At 42.5% G+C, this 24,538-nt stretch overlaps 1 protein-coding gene across 2 annotated transcripts; it reads left to right on the forward strand.

The window, feature by feature from the left end:
- The first annotated feature begins 704 nt into the window (after window positions 1-704).
- On the forward strand, window positions 705-19,181 carry FKBP9 (FKBP prolyl isomerase 9). 2 transcript variants are annotated; one of them, XM_082479891.1, is made up of 11 exons: window positions 705-993; window positions 4,727-4,872; window positions 5,482-5,671; window positions 6,398-6,543; window positions 7,783-7,972; window positions 10,231-10,376; window positions 11,610-11,796; window positions 13,830-13,975; window positions 15,498-15,661; window positions 16,317-16,445; window positions 17,502-17,642. In XM_082479891.1, the coding sequence occupies exons 1-10, from the start codon at window positions 731-733 to the stop codon at window positions 16,431-16,433; spliced, it is 1,695 nt and encodes a 564-aa protein (XP_082336017.1). In that variant the 5' UTR covers window positions 705-730; the 3' UTR covers window positions 16,434-16,445; window positions 17,502-17,642. The 2 variants fall into 2 exon arrangements, with proteins under 2 accessions (XP_082336017.1, XP_082336016.1); XM_082479890.1 differs by lacking the exon at window positions 16,317-16,445 and having other exon boundaries at window positions 17,502-19,181.
- The last annotated feature ends 5,357 nt before the right edge of the window (window positions 19,182-24,538 follow it).

Here is a 24,538-nt window from a genome sequence, read left to right on the forward strand (position 1 = left end):
ACAAACGCATCTCTTTGGAGTTTCGATCTAAAATGGAACGTAGGAAACGGCCTCAAGTTGCGCCAGGGGAGGTTTAGACTGGATATTAGGAAAAATTTCTTCACTGAAAGGGTTATCAAGCGTTGGACCAGGCTGCTCAGGGAAGCGGTGGAGCCGCCATCCCTGGAGGGATTTAAAAGACGGGCAGACGTGGTGCTGAGGGACGTGGTTTAGCGCTGTTTTTTTGCCGTGTTAGGTTGATGGTTGGACTCGATGATCTTAAAGGTCCCTTTCAACATAGACGATTCTACGACGTGCGATGGGATTTTAAATCTGCGTGACGCGGCTCAGCCCCGCTCGGGGACCGCCCGCCCCGCGTTCAGCCGCGAAGGCCGCCGGGGGGCAGCGCCACGTCGCACCGCCGCCCCCCCCGCCCCCCCCCCAACCCCCCCGCCAGCCCAGGGAGGGGGATGGACGGACGGATGGACGGACGGACACGGCGGCAGAGGGGGTGGCGGTCCCGGCGCTGCTCCGCTCCGCACTGCGCAGCCCCGCGGCGGGGGAGCCGACGCCGAGGCTGTTCCTCCCCCGTCCCGCCCGGGAGCGCTTCATCCACGTTTGCAGCGGCGGGAGGAGGAGCGGGAGGGGGGCCGGGGGCGGGCGGGCGGTCTCCCTTCCCTCCCTCCATCCCTCCTTTCCTTCTCCTCGCCGCCTAGTGTGCACCGTGCGGCTGCCCCGTTCGCGGCCCTCCATGGCGGGGCCGGCGGCCGTGCGGCGGCGGGGCCCGGGCTGCGGGGCGCTGCTGCTGCTGCCGGCGCTGCTGGTGAGCTGGGCGGCGTGTCAGGCGCCGCCGGTGCCCCCGGCCGCCGCCGCCGACCCCCCCGGCGAGGGGACCGACCTCCGCGTCGAGCGGCGCTTCGTGCCCGAGAGTTGCCCGCGGGCCGTCCGGCCCGGAGACTTCGTGCGCTACCACTACCTCGGCGCCTTCCCCGACGGCACCCGCTTCGACTCCAGGTCTGGCTCGCCCCCGCCACGGGGCTTGGCGTGGAGACTGCCCCCGTGGGGTGCAGCCCCCTCGGGGTTGGGTTGGTGTTGAGGCTGAGCTTTAGGGGAGAGGAGAGGGTGCCGTCCCCCCTCCGCCCTCTCGAGGCTGTGTTTGTGGGTGTGCGGAGGTGGATGCTGTGGTGGAGGTCCAGTTCAGGTCTCCCGCTGCGACCTGCCCTGGCCCATGAGTCCCTTTGGGGTGACCAGTCGTAAGCAGGCTAGTGGCAAGATGGGCCACGAGCAAGACCACAGGCCACCATGGGAAGATGTCTTTGAAGCGTGACAGGGCAAAGGTGTGACTGCGGGGGACCGGGGACGAGACCTCTGCTGTGGCTGGGTCCAGTTCGCAGTAGTTTGCATGCCCTGGTGGATCCCCACTGCCTTCTTCCAGCTGCTTCTCCAAGGCTCTGGCTGGGAGCTTTCTGCTCCAAGAGAGAAGACCGTGAGGATGTTGGGTTAGTCTGGTAAACAGGAGTGGAGATGGTATTGCAGTCTGTCACAGTATTTAGTGATTTCCTGCCTGTTTTTTTCTGTGTGTTTCCAGGCTCAAACCTACGGGAACACAAACGTTTCTGAATCGTTGTCTTTGCCAGAAATACAAGAATTGTCAGGCTGTGCTTACATAGAAATTTTTGGATAAGTTACCCTTGAATAAATGTGACCTATGTACAGGGAAGTGCCTGGCTGCTTTCCTGCCGTTATTTTGGGATCAGGGAGCCTAAACAGTGGGATCAAGAGATTGTGAAGGATGCTGGTGCTCCTGACAGCTTAGTTGTTTTTTCTTGCTTCATTCATTGCCACTGGTCAAAGTATTACTCGGCAAGAAAAAACAAAAATGTATTTTCAGTAATCCTGGTAATCTTCGTTGTGCTTCAAGGAAAATCTGTAGCCTTAGGGAAATAACTGTCTTTCAAAGTCAGCTCAGCTCTTCCTCTGGAGCTGACTGTACTTTAGTGTGCCAGTAGTGCCACTTCACCAGCGCTTCTCTGGATAAAGGGTGGGATGCGGTAGTTGGTGGTTCAGCTGGCATTGGTGGAGTTTCAGTGGAAAAAAGCACAGCAAAGACAGCAGATTCATTGGCAACTGACAGTCTCGGAAAGTAAGTCTTAGCTGCAGATGTGAGGATGCACAAAGGCAGCACCCTCACGCTCATTTTACAAATATGCAACAATTGGAAAACCAGCCCATGTGTTCAGAAATGTGTTTCTGATTTCTACAGATACATACTGGGGCTTGCGTGTACGCTGAGTTGTAGCAGCAAATTTCTGCACCGAGGCAGGATAGCTGCAGGGGCTTCTCAGGTGTTGGCTCTCATTTAATTCCAAGTTGGAATTTGGCTCTGAATTATTTGGGGCAGGAACTGTACAGCATTTATCGCTTTGGGTCCTCTAAATATTGGTAAATAAATAGTAATGACGATAGTCTAATCTAACTTGAATATTTATGTGGCCGTCTTCATTTCAAAAGGGTGTAAAAAGGTTTATTCATCTTGTGATTTTTTTTTCTAGATGGCAGCTCATGTTGACAAGCGTTTTTCTTATTCACTAACATTGGTCTTTTTTCTAAGATTCATGTCAGTGCTCTATCATATTAAGGCAATGGAAAATTAGGAGGTTTTTATGTTCTGTAGGTTAATTTAAGAAATATTTTGGACTATTTGTCATAAAATCTTTAGTGTTCACTGCATATAAGTTAAAGATAGTCAATTTGTATTTAAATTAGCCTATCAGAATGCTCATTTTGTAACCTGTCAAGAGTTGCTACCTGTTGGTTTGGTTTTTTAAAGTTTGTGAAAGCTCTTACCAGCATCAGTTTGGTCAAACACTACTATGAAAGCAGTCTAGAAAATACTGGAGGCATTGAACTAAGGGCAGTTTTACTTTCTTCTTCAGCTGCTGAAAATGTTCTTGAGGTTTAAAGTTATTTTTCTGTGTTTCCAAGTAGAAGGTAGTAATACAGTTGTTCTTGTTAACAGGCTGTTGACAGTCTTAGTAATTGTGCCTGTGTCACATAAATTAACTAATGTGCCTGTTTATTCTCCCCCCCCCCCCCAGTATTTGCATTTTTATTTCCATGGCCATAAAATGATTTGCATTTTTATGTCTGAAATCAATTGCCTAGTCATCTGCTGTGAATTTGGTAAATTCCTCTAGACACTAATTTTTCTTAGTTTTAAGGAATCTGCAAAGTCAGTCCTGCAAAGCTGCATGATGTGTTTGCTGCTTTGTTCAGTTGTCCGCTTAACATCAATGTTTTCTTAATTGTAGGTTTATTTTTGGTTTAAAAAAAAAAAAAAAAGCGCTCTTATGTTTTAAGTCCATTCCAGGTGTCTTGCCAAGCTTTGTTAATCACTACAAAATACCACTTTTGGGGGTTTCTTAGAACCTATTACATTATTAGTCTTAACATCCTAATTATGTTTTCGAGTGTATAACAGAATTTGTCAGGAGCTAATTGAAATATTTTCCGTCCTTGCCTGGGAGTAGGCATATTTGTGCAACTGAAAGTGAATGCTTTGTATAGAGGCTTGTCTATTTTAAGGGAAATGTTTGCCAGAAAAAAAAAAAAAAAAAGATGGAGCAAACGGAGAGATCACTCAGTAAAATATTTGAGGGCTTCGGGGCCCTGGGACTGTTAGGAGGCTCAGTATGTTGTGGAAGTGATGTGTATAGTCTTTGAAGGAAAGTTTGACATCATTTCCCTAGCGATATCTAGCTACTGGCTGTTTTCCAGAACATTTTAGCAGGCAAAGAGGCACTTTTTTTCTTTTTAATTATTTTTTCCAGTGCTGCCTTTTATCTGGAAAAAAAAAAAAGTCCTTTAAATTATAAAAGAAATTTGAGAAAATGGTAACAGTAAAAGCTTAAACATAGGAACCAAGCGTTTGACATGCTTCCTGCCGTATGTTTATACATTGCTTAAAAAAAAAAAAGTATTTCAGGCAAAGTGGGGTCATTGTGTGGATTTAAGGTGGTCAAACTAACCACGTAAGCTAATGTTAGTATTCTGCTGTAGTAACACTGCTGCTCTCTGTGCTCTCTGGAAAACTTTATTATCATTTAAGTGTCGTTTCTTTTACCTTTCAAATGTTCATGTATTATCACCGTGGAAGATCAGTCAGCTAGCTCTCTTGATTATTGATCTGGCACACTTGCTGTTTAAAGCATGTCTCTATTTTTTGCTATTTAAGTCTGAATGAAATGAGAGCTGAGAACGTGGAGACGAAAATAAGTAACTAATTGGAGGAAATAAATAACCAATTGGCAAATCTTACTTGAAAAGGCATCTTTTTCCTTTTCCTCTTCTCCCACGGGGAATCCCCAGCCGCGATCTCTCACATCATAAAGCTTATCGATCTTGCGTAGTATTTTCGTGGTGTTAGTCACCAAAATCAACAGGCTGAGATTGTACTGTGGGAGCAGCCATCCTTCCATACCTTGTAAAATAGTGTTTAATTTTTCTTTCTTGCCGTAATTTTCCAGTGCTGCTTATAGCATTAGCGTGTAAATTAGCCATTTGTAGTTATGGGCTTCGGGAGCCTGTAGTATACATAGCGCACTGCTAGAATTCATTTCAGATAGACGGTGAGCAGCGAACAGAAGGAGGGGAGGCAAGGAATGGTTAAACTCTCTCTCTCTCTCAAAAAAGGTGGAATGACGGGTAAATGAACCGCTAACATTTTGGCCTGCTTTTCCCCCTTTAGCTATGACAGGGGATCCACATTCAACGTGTTTGTGGGAAAAGGTCAACTTATTGCTGGGATGGACAAGGCTCTGGTTGGCATGTGCGTGAACGAGCGGCGATTCGTGAAAATTCCTCCCAAGCTCGCCTACGGAAGTGAAGGCGTCTGTAAGTACAGCACCGGGCCAGGGAATAGCTGGTTCAGCAGAGCAGAGCAGACAGAAAATGGAGTCACAGAAGAGAAGGGCAGGAATTGCAATGGTGGTGAACTTCAGAGAGGTTCTCCCCCTGCTGAGGGGTGTGTGTTAAGCCTGTAGCCCAGCTAATTGCTCCAGGCTCCTTCTGCCTGCGGAAGGAAGAGTTGTGGACTGTAGCGGACCTTCAGCAAATGAACCTTGCTACTAGAGCTAACTATTTATTTATACCTACCTCGCTGTTAAATAGCCATTGTGTTTTGGCGTCGCAGTGCTGCACGAGGTCTTGTCAGTGCCAAAAGCAGCTCTGCTTTGCAGACTCAGAGGCAACAAATGCTAAATTAAGAGCAGTTTGCCTGATGGACATATTTGATAATGGTTCATGCTGCCAGGTCATGTCCCCCCTATCCCCCCCCCTTTATGTAGCTGCAACAGTGACAAGGGGACAGGGGGTTATAAGCACAAAAAGCAGTAAATTGTACATCATGGATTTTATTTAGGGCATGCGTAGATTGGTTCCATTTTCTCTGATGTCCTGTAGAAAAAGGGAGATACAACTGGTTGTCTTGTTTTGGTTTTGCAGCTGGTGTGATACCCCCCAATGCTGTGCTCCATTTTGATGTGCTTCTGATCGATCTCTGGAATTCGGAGGACGAAGTGCAGGTTCAGACTTACTTCAAACCTGAGAAGTGTCCGCGGACAGTCCAGGTGTCTGACTTTGTACGATACCATTACAATGGAACGTTCTTAGATGGGACCCTGTTTGATTCAAGGTACTCAGCTGGGTTGTGTGCCTTTGTGTCTTTTAATCTGATGTCACTTTAAACCATCACTTCCTCCCCCTTCACTGGTGTAACAATTAATGCTAATTGCCCAGAAAGACAATAAATGAAAGCTAGCATCATATAAATGTCAGTAATTTATTCAGGGATTATGGGGCAGCAGTACTGACTCAAACCAATAAAACAGTACATTATTTCTGCGTGAGCATTACCAGCCCAGATACTTTCTTTTTAAAAATTTCATTCCCTGTATCTGTATTGCTATTTATTGCAGTCTGCTAATAGTTTTTATAACCAGTGCAGCATAGCTATTCAAGTTAGAGACAAGCTTTATAAACTAAGCAGAGTTCGTGATGAAATTGAGCTGCTAACACTTTCATACTGAGATTTTACGTTTACAGCATGTGAACTTCATTAAAGCTCGGTGGAAAATCATGCTTTAATAACAGCTGCCGTTATGTTTCTGAGCCACTTTTCGAAACCTCTGTTAGGTTCCTAAAATAGCTAAGCAGTCTGGAAAACGCTACCCAGCCAGCCCTTAGTAAATCAAGGAACAATATTTTTGAGCAGCAAATTGTGAGTTATATTGTGCATAGCGTGTGGCTTTTGAAGGTTAATACTATTCTTTCCTGTGGCTGTCTAACATGGGGTCGTGTTTTGTTTGTTTGCTTGTTTTTGTTTCTTTTTTGTTTGTTTGTTTGTTTGTTTTATTTTTAGCCATAATCGGATGCGAACTTATGATACCTATGTGGGAATTGGATGGCTGATTCCTGGTATGGACCAGGGTCTCTTGGGAATGTGTGTAGGAGAGAAGCGCATTATTACAATACCACCTTTCCTGGCATACGGAGAAGAAGGAGATGGTAAAAGTTACTCTTTTAAAAGTGTCATTTTTAAATGACTTTCAAAAGTCATCCTTATTATAAAACAAATGTACTTTGTGTATTTTAAATTTATGGGCAGTGTTATTAGCCGTTTCAGAACAGATGGAACAAAGTGATGGAAAGAGAGGTTCAAAATGTATTATATACAGGATTGGACTGATTAGAAAGGAAAAGATTTTTTTTTTTTTAATTTAACCAGTAGGTTGCTTAACAGACATATTGTTGATACATTTGTAATCCTTATATACTGAGATTTTATTTCATTCAGAGAATATAATCTGTGATCAGTATCTAGTAGCTCCAAAAACTGGAAATCAGATGACTGTATAATTCTCTCAATGACTGCCACAGAGAGCAGAAGACTTGAAAAAAGAAAAATGTGTTTTTAGTTCCAGTTTTGTTCCTTTTTTTTCTAACCAATGCCCTAGTAATAAATGTAAAATGGATTAATTGCCCTGTGAGACTGTATGCAGCCTGCAGGTCATACATAGAGGTGCCCATGTTAAACGAGGGGGCAGTTAGGTATAGTTTGGGATGCTTCCTTAAATTCTTTCTTTGCTCTAATGTTTAAGAATGTTTCTGTAGTGTACAAGATTTTGTGCCCCTTCCATGACTTCATTGCCATTAACTGGGATAGCCATCTCCATGGATAACAAAACTTTGTGGAGTTATGTTTTAAAATTTTGCCAAGATCTTGAGCTCAATGGTTCTCAGTCAAAGCAACCCGTACTATAATTTGTGTATTGATGGAAAGGTACTTTTTCACTGAGATACTCAATTTACCCTTCTTCAGCTTCCATCATGTGGTCTCCTGTTTTGATATTAACAGAATGGAAAGAGCGGTTGTACCAAATTTGTATTCTGATGGTTATTTTTTGCATTTTCATGAAGTGCCTTGGAAATACTGGTAGATTAAACCGTGCAGCTCAGATGGAGGTGGTGTATCTTGACTAAGATGGTTGTTGCGGAATAGGCTGTTGATTTTGGTGAGGCATCGCCATCAGAATAGGAACAGAATGAAACAATTGAGCTGGGGAATTAAGTGACAAACACACGAAACAAAAAATGACTGAGTAGAAGCAGATTATGCTAATTTATTTGGGGGGGGGAGGTGTCTGATATTTGGCAGTAGATTACTTTTCTTCAACAAACATATTTAAGCTCCTTCTAAGACACCTGCTCTTTCTTACCGATTTTCTGCTCTTAACACTTTTGTAGGTAAGGAGATTCCTGGCCAAGCTTCTCTCGTCTTTGATGTGGTTTTGCTAGATCTCCATAACCCCAAAGATGGCATTACTATTGAAAACCAGCATGTGCCTGAATCTTGCGAGCGGAGAAGCCAGACAGGAGACTTTCTTCGATACCATTATAATGGCACACTTTTGGATGGCACGTTGTTTGATTCCAGGTAACCGAACTGTTCAGTCCTACAGATCCCATTTCCCCGTAATATACCCAAATACAATTCTTTTGCTTTTCCTTCCTTTTTGAAATTTGTTGGTGGAATTAGAGTCTTCTCTTCTTAAAAAACTCAGAAACCTTTTCAGTATGGGAAGGAAGACAAAGACCTATTTTGTATTATGACAGTATCACAGACGCCATCTAGGGGTGATGGTCCATCTGGTGAAGCTATGTATGCTTTAGACACGCATGCCTGAAGACTTTTTTTCCGCTACTCTTTATCTGCCAAATAGATAATGCTCCTGACGACAGAGAAAATAAATGTGATTCCCATTTTATGTCCTGAGAATTGTGATTCAGTGAGCTAGTGGCTAGTTTGAGGTTAATCTCAGGACAGCCTTTCCTTTTGTACTTGAAAGCTGTTTGCATTTTGAAGGCTAATGTCTTTCAAGACTGAAGTCAGCGATGGGGTTTCTGTGATAAAGAGGGATTGCTGTCACTTGAGATTCAAAGTTCTCTGGGCACATGAGCCTCATGTACAGAGTTATATGATGAATAATACCCTTGTACCTTCCTGTCACTTTAGTTTGCTCTTTAATGAACTGTACTTTACTTCCCCACTCCAGCTTTCAGAACAGTTGGCACGAGCAGCTAAAGAGTTGAAAATGAGCCACTGTAAAATGTTTTACACAATAAGCTAATGAATTTTTTTTTCAAACTTCTACAACGGCTGCAAGTTGAAGATCAGGATCAGTTTGCAAACATTAGCTGAGTAGTATGCCATGTGTGCTTCTTCCCACGAGGAGGAGTCAGGGAATTGTATCTCATGTAATTGAATTGAGGTGCAGTAAGGTTCAGAATCAACCTTGACCTCCTCATTCAGCTGCCCAGCCTGGTGGAACGATAGAAAGTGGAAGACCTGCATCAACAGCCATCACTGTAGACCTTAATTTACAGTTCTTGACTTATAAGTTAAAAACTTTAAGCTTATCCACAGTGCACCTACCCAGAATCTCTCTTTTTTGAGGTGTAAATGAGTGTTTTCTGTAGTAATTAAACAATTTTTGAAAATGGCTGTAGTAGTTGTATTAGTGTTGTTGTCAATAAATAGTAATAAATGCTTTGTAGAGAGCAGCCTCTACATCATTCTAAAGCACAGTTGTCAGAGGGCTTATTTGTTAGTGTTGTGTGCTGGCTTCCTGCAGAATTTACAAGAAAGGCCAATATCAAACAAGTATCTATGAAGAAATAGAGCAGCTAACAATAGCTATTGAAAGCCGTGGAGTTGACCAGGAAAAAAAATCCTTGCTAGTACAGGGAGCGTGCCAAAAGTGCTGAGAATGGCTAGAGTTGAGAGCTCTAATAAACTTTTCCTTCATTTTTTTTCCTCTGCAATATTCAGCTGCAGAACTGCCCCTGGGCAGCTCAGCCAGGGCTGTCTGGATTTTGAGCAGTTGAATAAACCTCTGAATTACATCAGGGTCTGTATTATTCCTGCTCTTTCCCAGAGTTACCTCGTAAAGATGAATTAAAACCTTTCTGCCTTCCCTTCCGTGGGTTGTGCCTTGAAGAAAAACAGAAGACAGACACATCCTTGTAATAAACATCATTTGTTGTTGTAGGCTTGTTTTGTTCTGTCATTAGGTGTTGAAGCAGATCCTTCATCCTATGTATAAGGAATTGACATAGTTTGGAAGGGAGGGATGGTATTGATACTGTTTTGTTGTCATGACTCATTTTAATGCAGTGCATCCCAGGAGAACCTATTTATTCCACCTCCTCCGTGTAATAGTTGAACTACATAGCTGTGGTTGCAAAATGAGATAGTCTGAAGGGTGCCTCATGAAAATGAATGTAAACTATTTGTGGTTGATAAGCACGTATTAAAGTAGAGTCAGGGCAGAGGAAAATTTAAAGGAGAAAACGGATTTTTTTCAGTTATTTATCAAAACATGTTTTCTGTTTAGTTTAAAATGCACAAGTAAGTGAGATTTTCTTTCAAGATGCAGTGGAAATATATTTGCAAGTAAGCTGTTCCCTAGCCAGGGTCCCAGTACTGGTTAATAAATGATGCGTGCATCACTGATTGATGAAACTTGGTGGCCTACATTCATTGAACGTGGTGATTGCTTTGTGCCTCTCTGGTGCTAGTTAATCACTGTGTGTTTGACCTTAACTGGTTTAAGAATTGTGTTGCAGACCTACTGCAAGATTCTGTTTTCTCGAGTACACCTGACACTGCTAACATGCAAATATTTTCCATAGCTATTCACGAAATCGTACATATGACACCTATGTCGGGAAAGGTTATGTGATTGCTGGAATGGATGAAGGTTTGCTAGGTGTATGCACTGGTGAAAAAAGAAGAATAATAATCCCCCCTCATCTTGGATATGGAGAAGAAGGAAGAGGTGAGCTTGACTTTTCATTCAAGTCTTCCATAATTAACGATGTTTCCTTTATTGTTTTGTGCATCTGTGTGTAGTCCCACTTTTTTTGGCATTTGGATTAGTTCAATATTTTGTGGGCATGCAACTGACAGGATTACACCCGGAATCTGCAAAATTATTTTAATTAGCTAAATAGGCAGCACAATAAAAATGCAGCACAATCTCACATGTAATTGGTGACCTGAAATTATTTGGATAATTAGTGTTTCATACAGGCTGGTACTTGGTGACCTGAACTCATTTGGATTATTAGTATTTCAGACAGACTTGGATGTCAGGAGCTCTGCGGTGTAGGTCTTCTTTCCTGTGTGTCTTAAAGCTCTGTATTCTAAAGGAATTTGTTGTGTTAAGTTTTCTTCCCCGTTCCTTCCACAGCCACAGGTTTTTTGGGCTCCTAAACTGCCTCTGTAAACGGTGGATGCATGTAACAGCAAAGTATCTGTGTATGTATAACATACAGCTAAGATTCTTTTGGGAAAACTCATTGCTACCTAAAAAGATTGCTGTGAGAGATTGATTGAATATGGTGACCCTTCTAGCTGATCAGTTTTATGGCTGGTGTTTCAAAAGGCACCTCCTGGGATGTTATTTGGAAAAAGTGAGTTGGAAGAAAAGCCTGTCTTCTGGGAATGTAAATTCTATGCTCTTGATTTGGGAAATAGGCTCCTCCAAATGGGTCTGGATGTGTCTGTCAATCCTGGTGATGCAATTGCATGTTATTCTGGGAAGGGGGGGAAGAAGTTTCTTGATATCGGGACATTTTAAGGAAATGTAACCTTTTAGACATAACGGCATTCCTTGAAGCATGAGACATCCTATGAGAATTTTGATGATTAATAATGAATTGGTACGCGAAACACGTATCAGTCATTTAGGGTGGTCACAGGAAATATATGGCTATTGCTTAATTTCTGCATAATTTTAAAATTCAGAGTAATAGAAATTTTTTCCTTCACTGTTGATCTGAGTGCGTGTTTAGTGCTTTTCCACTGGTTCTCTTTCCTCCATTGGATGCAGGTTGCATCTGTTGCATACAGAGGAGGTGGAATCCTTTAATTCTGAACAAGAAGAGCAAAATGACTCAGTAGCAGACACAGTGGGAATATATATTCCTACAGGGTGCAGTACCTTGTCATCATAAGCCTGTTTGGCTTCCATTTCTTTCTCTATTTGCCTGATTTGCTTCTTATTTAGGAAAGATTCCAGGATCTGCAGTGCTGGTCTTTGACATCCACGTGGTTGACTTCCACAACCCCTCAGATTCGGTCAGCATTACTGTTAACTACAAACCTTCCAACTGCACGGTACTGAGTAAGAAGGGAGATTACTTGAAGTATCACTACAACGCTTCGCTCCTGGATGGTACTTTGCTAGACTCGACGTAAGTATGTCACCTGGTAAAGAAAATGTCCCTAAGCAGCCGTGAAAGCAGAATGAATTGCCTGCAAAGCGGGCTGGCAGGGAATAAAGAATTTTAAAGTGAAAAATTGAGTATTTTTGTAGAACGTGTTTTTCTTTTTATGTCTGCCTGCCTAAGATATATAGGAGGAGGAAAAGAAAAAGACAGTCTGTCGCAGCATAATGAGACAACTGTGAGCAAAGAGGATGTAGGAGTGCGTTGGAGAAGAGCATAAACACTACAGGTGGAGTGATGAAACAGGTTGACTGCCATGCAGTCTGTTTAAACGGGCTAATTTGGGTGTCTGGGCCAGTCACGCTAGAACGACACAGGGCTCCCGTGAACAAACGGTCCAAGTGTATTCAATTTCTTGGCTAGGATTTGCACTCTGCGCTGATTCAGTCATCCTCAGAGAGATCTGGTGGGGTGGTTGGTGTAGTTTTGTTAAAGCTAGCTTGATTTTTAGTAAACGGTGTTTTACAGTAAATGTGTTATGTAGTAACTGGTCACCGTCATGTCTGTACCACACATGGGTGCTAGTTTTCCCATATTGTCGTGTTGCGGTAAGTGTCAGCATGGAGAAACTATCAGAGGGCTCGATTGTGACTGTGGTTATAATGTTCCTCTTCCTCCTTCCTGTTGACAGTAGGTTTATGAGGGAAGCAGATTGCTGCAGTCTGGCTCACGTAGAACTAAAGTGAGCCCATCGCACTGTTCGCTGTAGCTACAAGAATACTTTGCTAGCTTTGTTTCTGCCCTCATCTTTTGGATAGCACAAGTCATCTAAATAATACTTTATTTTTGGAAGGAAAGTTGAGAAAAGCTATTTTTAAACAGGTTATAATTAACATAGGAAGCAGCTCATAGTTTTCACAGTCTACACAGTAGCCGGCAGAGCTGAAAAGCTGGCTTCCGTTGAAACACGTGATGTGATGCTCTAGGCAAGTATGTATGCAAGTAACGTGTTTGGATTCAAAACACCTTTTGGCAGGAGTGCTCAATTCCCATTTTGTAGCAGGAACCAACGGATGTCGAGACTGTCTTATTCAAGGCAGTATATAGAGAGTCAAAGATCATGAATCTTGTACTGCTAATTCTAAGGCTTTAGTCACTGAATTGTGTTCTTTCCAAACAATAGTCTGTTGTACAAGCATGTCCTGCAGTGCTACAGCCAAGCCAAATAACCACAGAAAGGGGACCGACAGAAGAAAGGGTCCTGCTGCTGTGACACATACAGAATAAAAACTCTTAACATTGCACGGTCTGCTTTTAGAATGACAATACGTGTTTAACTTCTGGGCTTTTAACTCACGATAATTTATAATTTTCAAAATGAGCCACCAGCAGCAAGGTATAATTCAAAATATAATTAATTTATATTAATGATAAATAAATTTATATTAATTATAAATTAACACAAATAAATATATAATAAATTAAATAAATTATAAACAAATTAATTATATATTAATTATAAATATAATTAAGGGTTAAATAGCAGCAATAGTAGTATACTTCCAAGCCACCTTGGTTAAGAGACTACTACATTATAGTGACTGATTTCATTAAAGTAATGGGTGATCCATGTGAATGCACCCGGTTCCATACAGGTTGGTAGTTCTGGGACAAACGTACCTCTGGAGGTTTTTACATCTTCTAAAAAGTCCGACTTCATTAGTTGAAAATATGCAAAATGCAAAAGCCTTTATTTTTAGATAAAATACTTTGGGGGCTTATTTGGCAGGATTAATGATTTTAATTGGATTTCATTCAATAAGCCTATAATTTTAGTACAAGAGGACTTGTCAACAGTAGGAACACTTCTGTTTGGTGTTGGCTGTACCTTCCTACCTTGCAAACAACTTCAGGTAGCTGCTTGGTAAAACAGAGCATTGGGCACAAAGTTAATTTTTGGCAATGACTAACTAGAAACTTCTGTTTCTGTTGTAATTTTGAACGACAGAAATCTGTATTGTATGTTGAGTTATTTTTATTTTTCTTCCCTTCCTCTCCAGACACAGCCTTGGCAAGACCTACAACATAGTTCTGGGATCTGGACAGGTAGTGGTGGGGATGGACATGGGCCTTCAAGACATGTGTGTCGGAGAGCGACGAACGGTCGTTATTCCACCTCATCTTGGTTATGGAGAAGATGGAGTTGGTAAGTGACTGAAACCTAATGCACATCCACTTAGCATCTCTTGAGTAACTGAAATAGAAGCATGCTTGTTTTGTTACTTGCTATGCGTGAGGACATGAGTGTCTCCAATAGGATTTTTTTAGAGGTTTTTCATTTTGTTGTTTTAGACGACCCCCCCCCCCCCCATTCTCCAATTAAATGAACAAATTGCCTGTGTTGCGTTTTAAGTCATACTGTTACTGTGGCCAATAGAAAGACCGTCCCAGTACAAAAGGGAACACACGCCCCCAGTAATGTTGCTTTGTCAAAACGGAAAGCTCCAGGTGCTCTGGTGTTGCAGAGCGATGTAAACACTGTTCTCCGTGATAGGGAACAGGGTAATCACGCTTGGACATGTGGCATATTATTCAGGAAACAAAACTGAAGGGAACTGTTCGGCACTAATATGTTAGAAAATTCAACGAAAACTCAAAATTCGGAAACTACATAAACTGAGTGCAAGATGTGAAACAGTGTATCAGTGCTGTTGAAACCCCAGCACCAGTATGTTTAAAGCAGTTTTAGAGCATCAAGGCTTATAAATTTATAGTGACAGGGAAAACAATAATAAAAAGAACAACATAGAAGTGACAAGAAGTCTCATCTCCCTGCGTCTGTGGTTGTTACTGGTCTTCTGAGTTAAAAGACGTGAGGGAAAGGAGTCTATCGAGAGATCACCAAGACCAACAAATTCTGATATGTATGGAAACAGTTGCGTAAGTTGCTGTGTTCTTTGAATCGCTCCAGAACAGTTTGTATTTTCTAAAGACTGTCTGTTAGGCATCATGTGCCAAGCTTAATGGAGAATTAATTTGTGATGAGAGATAAAGAAGCTGTCTTCCGTGAAAAATTATGAGTATTATATATGCAGCATTTTATACTATTATATAAAATCATATAGTTATATATAATAAGTTGAAAATTCCCTTTTGACATAAAAGGTCTACTGTGTTAAAAACGCTTATGAACATAACTGTCATAGGCATTTGCCATCATTCCAATTGCATGCATTATACGTGGTCTGAAACATTGCATTGAGTGTTAGTGTTCTGGTATAAACCCAGATATCTGAAGAGATTGCTTGTTTGCTACTGGACAGAAGTTAGAGGTAACCTCAGTTTTCTTCTTCAAGAATAAATTAAACTCCTTCCATGGTTTCTTTGAGGTAACATCCTAAGCTGTTGCAACGCTATTGAGTCTGTCAGTAGCACCTTGATACACAGTGTATTGGCGAGATAAAGGAAAATCGATTCGTTCCCACAGTTTTACCTTTCTAAGTTAAAAAAAAAAATTAATGCAGTTTTATTATGAAAGCTTCCTTTATGTTTTGATCACCTCTGAAGTGAACAGGAAGATTTGGTGGGCTTGGGATCATGGGGCTTGGGGATCACAGTAGAGAAGAAACTGCATGAGCAGGAAGAGAAATTTAATTACGGATTAAAAGGAAATATACCTTTCAATTCAAGTGAGGATAAATACCCCTCTTTGCCATTTGTTGTGACAGAAGGAGAAGTGCCTGGTAGTGCTGTATTAGTTTTCGACATCGAACTTCTGGAACTGGTGTCTGGCTTGCCTGAAGGGTACATGTTTGTATGGAATGGGGAAGTCTCTCCCAATCTTTTTGAAGAAATAGACCAGAATCATGATGGAGAGGTTCTTTTGGAGGAGGTAAGCTGAAACAATGAAAACGCTTGCAGTGGTTTTCTCCTACCACCATCATCAAGATGTTTTGTCCTACCACCAGTAATGCAGATGTTGAAGAATAGGGTCTCTCCTCTTCTTCTCTTCCTTCTTCTGACATAGTGTTTGTTTCAAGTTAACAGGAAGGCAGCGTGTCAGTTAAACGTGATTATTTAGCATTAGAGATATAGAACCAAAAAGAAATACAAGAATGGCCATACCACTTATGATCATTTACTATGGTGGTCTCCTTGGTCAACAACAGATACTTAGGGCATGGGTATAAGAAGCAGAGTTAGTATTCCACCATCTTTCGCTGTATCAGCCTTCACAGTGTCTGTTAATTGAAGGGTAATGGTGAATTCTCAAGCCAAAGTTGAGCCTGCACCAGGGCATCCAGGAACTGTCTAATCACTTCTGGAGCCTGGCAGCACCTGTGGCTGCTTTATGCATGGGTGCTGTGTGAACAAGTCTCCTTCCCCTTGCTTGCTTTTAAAATCTGCAGTGTGAGAATGTCATTGGGTACAATTGAAATCTACTTGCCTTTGCCATATCATCTCTGATAATGTAAACATCTGTGAGGTTTTCTCCTGTGTTTTCTCTTAACTGAGGAGTTCTTTTTTTTTTTTATTCTCTTCTTCAGTCTTCTTTGTCGCCTTTCTCTATGATTCTATGTTCTGTCCTTGCTTGTAATGCTGCCTGCAGCTCTCAGGGTGCTGTGGACCTATGGAACAGCATGAGATGCCTTCCAGCATTTTAACAAGCCAATGGGGTAAAACCAAAATCTTGTTTTCCCTCTTCCACCTCTTTTTTTTTTCCTTCCTGCCTTCCCTCCCTCCTGCCTTCCCTCCCTCCTGCCTTCCCTCCCACCTGCCTTCCCTCCCTCCTGCCTTCCTTCTCCATCTTCTCCCTTGTGTTTACCTCCACTTCTGTCCTTTGCAGAGAAGAAAAGAGCTATCAGTCTAGAGAATGAGTGAGGTGGGATGTGACTGTTGATATCCACATCCTTCTGGTCACCTAGCAAGGAGGAGAAGCCAAGCAGATATGAGAGCATGCTTGGCCTAAAAGGTGTAAATGAATGTCAGAAATAGCTCTCATTGCTGAAGCTTATTTAACAGATAGCGCCAGAGATAATAGTAATTGGAAAAATTGTGTTTGATTGTGGACTTCCTGTTTTTGGAAAGCCAGCAGTATGACTTCTGTCAGATGTTGTCTAATGACCTTGAGTAACTTCATCATATGTAAAAGGAAAAGGATTTTTAGGGAAAACTAACCTTGTATCGTTGCAGCCTTCCCCACCATGCAGTCAAGGGGAAGGCATAATGCCTGAAGCTACTTTAACGTATCTCACGGTATCCTGACACTTGAAGTCTCTTTTCTGTATTTTATTCTTTTTTCTTGTGTGTTCTTTCTTGTAAGATGCAGGTGGATGTCTGTTTTAAGTGAGAGCTTCTTGTATCAGCATGTGAAATTAAACCCCCTCTGTCCATATACATCTGTTCCTGTGTCGCTCTCTGTTCAACTCATCTTCCCCCAAAATTATGAAAAATAACTTTTCTTGTTATGGGTCCAGGACTCACTGGAATAAGTGATGAAATCACTGCTGAGCTCCACAAAGAGTGATTTAACTTCACGGGTCTGTCCTAATTAGTCCTATTTAGGTTATAAGCTTTATAGGATAGTAACAGTGTACTTTTCGATACACTTAATAATAAGCAGTAAAATGCTAAATAGTCAACAACAAATAAATGCTACTTTTGTAAATACTCTTCAGTTTTAAATGGCTGTTTCACTGTGAGCTGCTTTCTCCTCCTTTGTCTCCACCTAGTTTTCAGAGTACATTCAAGCTCAAGTTGATTCTGGCAAAGGAAAACTAGCTCCTGGTTTTGATTTTGAAAAGATTGTTAAAAATATGTTCACCAATCAAGACCGGGATGGAAATGGTAAAGTTACCGCTGAAGAATTCAAGTTGAAAGACCAGGAGGCCAAAGAGGAACACGACGAACTGTAAAGCTAAGGGAAAAAAAGAAAAAAATAAAAAAAAAAGAAAAAAGAAGAGTCCTGAGCTGACCTACTGTTTGAATGCGTGTATCGGAAGAAGGTTTCGGCAAGCATGTTTCTGAAAGGTTAGCACTCGGTGAGGTAGCCTGTGTCTGCCTGTGCCTGTGTGCTGGCAGGCTGTTAAAATAGGAAGAGATTTTCAGTTGGAATTGTTAGGTATATTTGGAAAAAGTGTTAAGTGCCTCAAGATAGGACGTGTAAATGGATAAAGAGCGTACTGCCTGCCATACATGGTGCCGTCAACCATGTGGTGTGTTTTTATGCTAAAGATTAGAAGTCATCGTTGAACAATACGCAGTCACTTGGATGGATGGATGGCAGGCAGAAAACTTACCGAGCGCTTTTAAAAGAGTTCGAAAAACCCGTCTGTATCAGAAATATTTCTGCAGGAGAACAAACCAGAAAATATTCCCCATGAAAATAACCTGTAAAAATTGTCAGACGTGGAGCCCGGTTCCTTTCAGAAGGCATGAGCACTCTTTCCAGTAACTGAACAAACTCATACGAATATTTGCTAGCAGGAGCTCCCATCTGCAAATTGCAGAACATGCAAATGATAGTTATGCCATTGCAAAATTTCCATAAGCTGTGAATTAAATTAAACAGGCCTAGAATTGTAACCATGTATGTGTTGGGTTTTCACCTTGGGAAATACAAGTTTCCTACCTTCTGTATTGTATTTAATTAATAACCTTGACTCTTCTTGCTGGCCTGTTGAAACAGTGTTCCGATCAGCGATTCCCAAACCTTTCTAGCTGCGACCTTATTTATAGTTGTGGTAGACTTTAAATATTAGTGTTATGGGGTCCAAATACTGTCATAAATACGGGATACAATTGTTTTTGTGTTGGGCTTCTGCCTCCTATTTTGGGAATTGTTAGACTAAGGAGTAAGTACGTAGAAGAGAGCAGTCTGGCATGGCCAACAAACAAAAAGACAGTGATAGAATCAAGAAACAGACCCATCTGTTCGTGCCTGCAAATGTTCTGGGCTACCCCTCGACACAAAATCAGCCCGGGCAGTGCCGTTTAGGTTACGTGAACTCTCGAGACAATCGCCCATTGGATCTATAAATGTAGTAAGCTCTTTAATAGTAAAACACGCTAATAAGACATACGTTTCTGGAAGGCCATCTGATTCCCCCTCAGTATACTACACGTAAAGAGCACAAATACGTATAGTGCGACACTGTCAAAGACAAGTAGAAAGGGAGTTGTGTTCCCATTATACGCTTTGTGTCTAGTTTCTTGCTTTTCTTCATCTGTACCTGTGGGTTGTAAGCTCCTGGAGATGCTCTTTTCAAAAACTGATCTTTCAATTGGGTGAAAACATTTTGTATTGGTTTTTAATACAGTTGTTGTAGAAAGTGCCGTGAAATATTTTTTTGAGTTTGATACCATTAAATGTTGGATAACTGATCTTTTTGTTAAATAAAATGTTGATCGACTATTACTGTTAAAGTTTTTTTTTTTTTTTTCCCGGCATTTTGATGGGTTGGGAACTTGAGTTTTTGAGAATTTGAGAAGCAAATACAACTTCATGCAGCTCTCTTCTCTGGCACGCAGCAGCCTTATCCTGTGTATGTTCAATATTGCTATTGATCCTCAGGAAAAATATTTTAAACTAAAAATTATTTGATTCAAAATGATTGAAAATAATAAACCATAATAAAAGATTTTTTTTTTCATGCTTCACACAGGTGAAATGAAGTAATTCTCTGGCTTTAGAGGCATTCCCTAAATTACCCATCCCCTATTGCCATCAGCTGTGACAGCTGGAAGGGTGATGGTTCTCTTAGCTGGGAACTCCAAATCTCTCATGGAATGAAATTGTCTTATATAGAAAACAACATTTCGTTCCCCAGGCTGGCGAAAGCAAACTCACTGGGCTCTGTAGCTGAGATTTGATGTTTTCACTTCATCTGTAGCTCCAAAGCCACATCTATTGCATGTAAAATGCTGAAAGTCTGGTCTGGTTTGGGGTTGCTGTAAGTACCGGCCCGTTATGCCGGCTGTAAACACCGGGGGTGTCAGTGGATGGCACTTGCAATCCAAATGCTTATGACCTGAATGGCTCCTTAGAAGTGTTCCCATCTTGTGAAAGCTGCTTTCTCAGAAGACTGTTGCACAAAACTTCTCCATTTCTTCCATTGGGAAGAAGGTCGCTCACTTGTTGCTGTGGTTGGAATGCGTTGCTTCGGCATGCTCACGGAGCTGAGATAAAGAGCTGGAGGCGAGTTGTGGTTGAGTGCTGCCTCAAATGGTCCTCGGTGTGGAAATAACTCCTTACTCTCTTCCCATACCTATCCCCAAACACCAGATGTATCTTCTGGATATCCAGGATTGTTTCATGGGAGAAAATCTTAGCGAATAGGTCTTTCCGCACGGAGGAGTGTTCTAGATGGTTCCCAAGAGGTGGTCTGGAGAGCACCTACTAAACCAGCACAGCAGAGCCACACTGTGGAGCAGGTGCAGGACAAAGAGTCAGTTGGTAATCCTGAAGATCGCCATGCTGGATTTTTTTTTTGGTAGCGCACATCAGTGATGGGATAGCAGGTATGACTTCACCAGCGCCTCTCGCTAGGGTAGGTACGTCTGAAATTCTCATTCCATTGCTCCTCAGGCCTTAGTGAACATGGCTTGTGCTCCATTTAAATGATGTTTTTCAGTCACCAGGAAGTTTTTGTTGCCCCCTCACCCCATCCCAGTCTGGAGGCTGCCCTTTTGGAAATGAGGATGCAACTCTGGGGGAATGCAGAGAATAAACGGGAAAAACTTGCTGCAAAATAATTGTATTTATACTGGGCATTTACTTGCCCACAGAAAGGCAACAGCAGCCAGGACTCCCTGGCTATGTTAGACTAAACTGCATAAAACCCAAAAATGCGTGGCAGCCCTTTAAAGAGCGAGGGCAGCCTGCGTGCCAGTGGACCAGATGAGAGCCTGCGTGCCAAGGAGCTGGCTGGGAAGTGAAATTGTGCTGGTACGGCCTGGGAGAGCTCAATGCAGCCCCCACATGTCCAGCGATAAGAGGAGGCTGAGGGGAGACCTTATCACTCTCTATGACCTGAAAGGAGGTTGTGGAGTGGTGGGGGCTGACCTCCTCTCCCTGGTGACAAGTGATAGGACAAGAGGAAATGGGTTCAAGTTATGTCAGGGGAGGTTTAGATCGGATATTAGGAAAAATTTTTTCACTGAAAGGGTTATCAAACATTGGAATAGGCTGTCCAGGGAGGTGGTGGATTCGCCGTCCCTGGAGGTGTTTAAAAAAAGAGTAGATGTGGTACTTGAGGACATGGTTTAGGAGTGGTTTTGTCAGCGTAGGTTAATGGTTGGACCTGATTATCTTAAAGGTCCCTTCCAACCTCTATGATTCTATGATAAATAAATCCCCCTATGACACCATCCTGTTAGAGAGGGTGGCCGGAGGTAGATGTAGATCTAAGGGAAATATTTTCTACCTCAAAGTGTAAAATATATATATTTTTTTTAACAAAGAAAGTAACTATTTAAAGACTTTCTTACATGCTTAACTGAGATAACTTAGAAAAATAGATGCTAACTCTTTAAGGGTCTTTAATAGCTAGAGGAGAACGGATGCTCCTCTAACGAAGCAGCCAGGTGCTCTTCTCAGAGCCGGGCAGCTGACTCCTATTAGGTAGCTGGTTGATGAAAGGGAAGGTTGGCTGTTGCCTGCTGGGTTGTCAGAGGCTCAGTGGAAGAAAAAAGGAACACAGGTGCATACCCAGAAAACTCCAGGTATTTATAATTTTTTTTTTTCCTTGTGTGATTTTTCTGTCTTAATTTGACCAGGGATACTTTCTGCTGTATGTTTTAAGTATAGTAAACAAATCACACATAAATTAGAGTTTGCATTTTTTGTAGTTGTTGAATGCAATTTTTTTTTCGGTGTGAGAAAATATTCAGATTTTCCTTTAAGCTTAAAAATGGCATCTTTAGCTGGTACGTGGTGCAAGTTTTTGGCTCATTTCAGGACTGTTAGTGTGTGTTTGACAGTAAGAGGACATTTGAGCTGCCTATAACACCCACTCCGAAGGAGGAAACATTTTTAGCTAAATAAAGGTCCCAAATACTTGACCTTGGACATGTGCTACAGACAGAACAGATATTGTGAGTAGAGGGGGAAAAAAGTAACAAATTCACTTAACTTTGCTGCTTAATCCTTGCTTTCAGCTTTAGAAAGACTCTTTTTGGCTATGGGGAAAATGGTCTGGGAAACGTGTGATATGTTTCTTTCCAGACTGAATGATAAATGAAAGATACTTTTAGGGTTGCAAAATGTTTCTAGTTAGAAATTTGATTTACAAAGACATACTGTGAATTGTGTCTCTTTCCCAAAACTGAATGCATAACTCTGGATGGCAATTGTAAGCACTAGACTTGCTGGAGAAGAATGATTTCACCTGTAGCTGGGTTGTCAATTTTGTTTGCCATTAATTTTGTTCATGCTTTTGGAGGGGTGACTGATAGTAGCCATTCTTAATTCTAGCCAACAGACCAGCGATTTCGAAAAAGTGGAGGATATCTAAAAATGCAGCTTATGTTTTCCCTTAACTACCCATATAAGCAAGAGTTACGGTTGGCAGTGAGATGATGCAAGGATATTGATAACCTGTACAGCACCACGTAGGGCTTTTAAATCAGACCTCCTGGTTCAGGTTGATCATGGAGGTAACTGGTTTTTCTAGAAAGCTATACGTATGGCATTTCATGAAGTAAATTATTTGGCGTGCAAATACCCTTTGTGCAGGAAATGAGTTCTATCAGATGACTGCAATGTGGCTTAGCTGCTCTTCTGTCCCAGCGAAGGCTCACTGCTCTGGCAGACCTCTAACACAAAATCTGGCACTGACAGGATTTAGTGACAGCAGGAGAAAGCGTGCTGGAGATCTTAACTTACCTGCCTCCTTGTGGAAGGGTAAGAATCCTTTTCTTTAAGTGATTGTTATGGTGGACTGAACATGTGGTGACTGACAACTCATTATCCATCTGCTTGGAGGTGAGGTTAGAAACCCTTCCATATAAAATGCTCAAGAGATGGTCGTTTGATCTGAAATCCTATACCAAGGCAAAGACCTTGAAGTGTCCATGTAGGTGGGAAACCATCAAGTGATCACTTCTGATGTGCCTGGGCTCTAGCAAGCAGGCTGGATACTAATTCCAGTAATTCGGATTAAGATCTAGTTGGAGATCTGTTTTGGTAACTGGATTTAAAGATACTGACTACTCCTTTTCCGTATTGCTCTGCATGTGCTTTTCTATACGGTTTTGGTTGTCTTTTGTGGGTGGGTTAAACAACGAGATCCTCATCATGCTGAAGGAGCGATGGCTTGCTTCCTGTAGGGTTGGGGGAGGCTGAGGAAAAATTCTGGGGTGAGGATCAATGAGTTCATGTGAAATCCCCAGACAAATTAGATGAGAACATGGGACAGTCCTGCTTCTCAGAAACACCGGAGAGACCCCAGAATTGCCCCCAACTTTTCACCGATGCCAGGATGGCCAGGGAAATATGTCACACTTGAAGCCAGAACAATCTTATGCCAGACCGTGTGTTGCTGACACATCTTGTGCTGTGGAGCTGGGGCTATCAGCCACTTTTCACATACTCATAAATTTTAACTGTTATCTGTATTCCAAAGGTAACCTGCCTGTAAACGGAAAATTTTGTCCCAGTGTAAACTTTGGGAGTAATGCCTGGTAATTAGCCCCTTGCAACTGGAGACTGGTTGAGTAAGCAGTGCATCCAAACACCTTGGCATTTTTCAGAAGGCCTTTGCCTTTTGGACTTTTATTTGGCAGCTATGACAAAAGAGCCATCACGATTGCTAGTTTAAAAAAAACCACAAAACCCACCAAAACACCCCCTTCCCCCCATAAACCTTGACGTTAGCTGAGCTAACGTAAATTCTGTAGGTGCCTAAAACCCAAAACGCAGACTGTTCAAAAAAAATTGTGCCTGCTGATCTCCCTTGGAAACACTGCAGCATTCCTTAAGAGCTTTGTCGCACCCAGGGTGGTGCAGACCAGGCAGCTCATGCTGATGTCCCATGGGGAGTCACAGGTAACATCACCCCGCTTGTCTTGCCGGCGGTGCTGAAACTGTAGTGTTGGCAGATGACTGTGTAGAAGGCTGCTGCCTTCTTCATGGTTGTGCGATATGACCATCCTGTCCTCCTCCTTGGCCCAGGCAAATGAGGGGGGGGCAGGGTGAGAGGCCACAGGGACCGGGTGTGAAGGTTGGCTCAATGGCACATCCAAGCAGGAGAGGAAAGGGAGAAAGTGTGTACCTTGTGCATTGAGGAACATCCTTCCCAACCCTCCTGGCTGGGTGTTGGGGATACCTGCAAGCCTGTCCTGTCCCATGATGGTTGGCTGGCATGTTCTAATACATGTCCTCCTGCTCTTCTGTAATGACTTGGACAAAGCTGCTCTGTCCCTGGCTGCTCCAAGGGGATCTGCTGCTCCCCAACCTGCTGCCCTTGCCTGTGATTCTTTCCACCCCAGAGCTGCTCACCCTGCGGCTCCTAGAGCTGCAGCATCTCTTCTGCTCAGCACCGCTGCCATAAGTCCTTCTCGCCTTCAGCCTGTCCTGTGCAGCGACTCCCACTTGGTCAGTCTTCGCCTCTCAGTTGCACATCAGCTGCAGGACCCGCTGCCTCTGGGCACTTGGGTTTGTGTGTGTGTGTGTATGAAAGAGAGGGTGAACAGCAGCTCTCTTGATGCTGCTGACTCAGCAGCTGTCACTACTGCTTTCAAGCTCCCCCCGTCTTCTGGCTTGGGCTGA

Source organism: Vanellus vanellus (genome assembly GCF_965231255.1).
Source record: "Vanellus vanellus genome assembly, chromosome: 2".
Taxonomy (NCBI): Eukaryota; Metazoa; Chordata; class Aves; order Charadriiformes; family Charadriidae; genus Vanellus; species Vanellus vanellus.

What these genes read in the sequence shown, in the direction of transcription:
- FKBP9 (XM_082479890.1), top strand. Translation starts at nt 731, where the DNA reads ATGGCGGGGCCGGCGGCCGTGCGGCGGCGGGGCCCGGGCTGCGGGGCG. An exon ending in CTACGGAAGTGAAGGCGTCT is followed by an intron (nt 4,873 to 5,481) that starts GTAAGTACAGCA and finishes TTGGTTTTGCAG; the next exon opens with CTGGTGTGATACCCCCCAAT. An exon ending in ATACGGAGAAGAAGGAGATG is followed by an intron (nt 6,544 to 7,782) that starts GTAAAAGTTACT and finishes ACACTTTTGTAG; the next exon opens with GTAAGGAGATTCCTGGCCAA.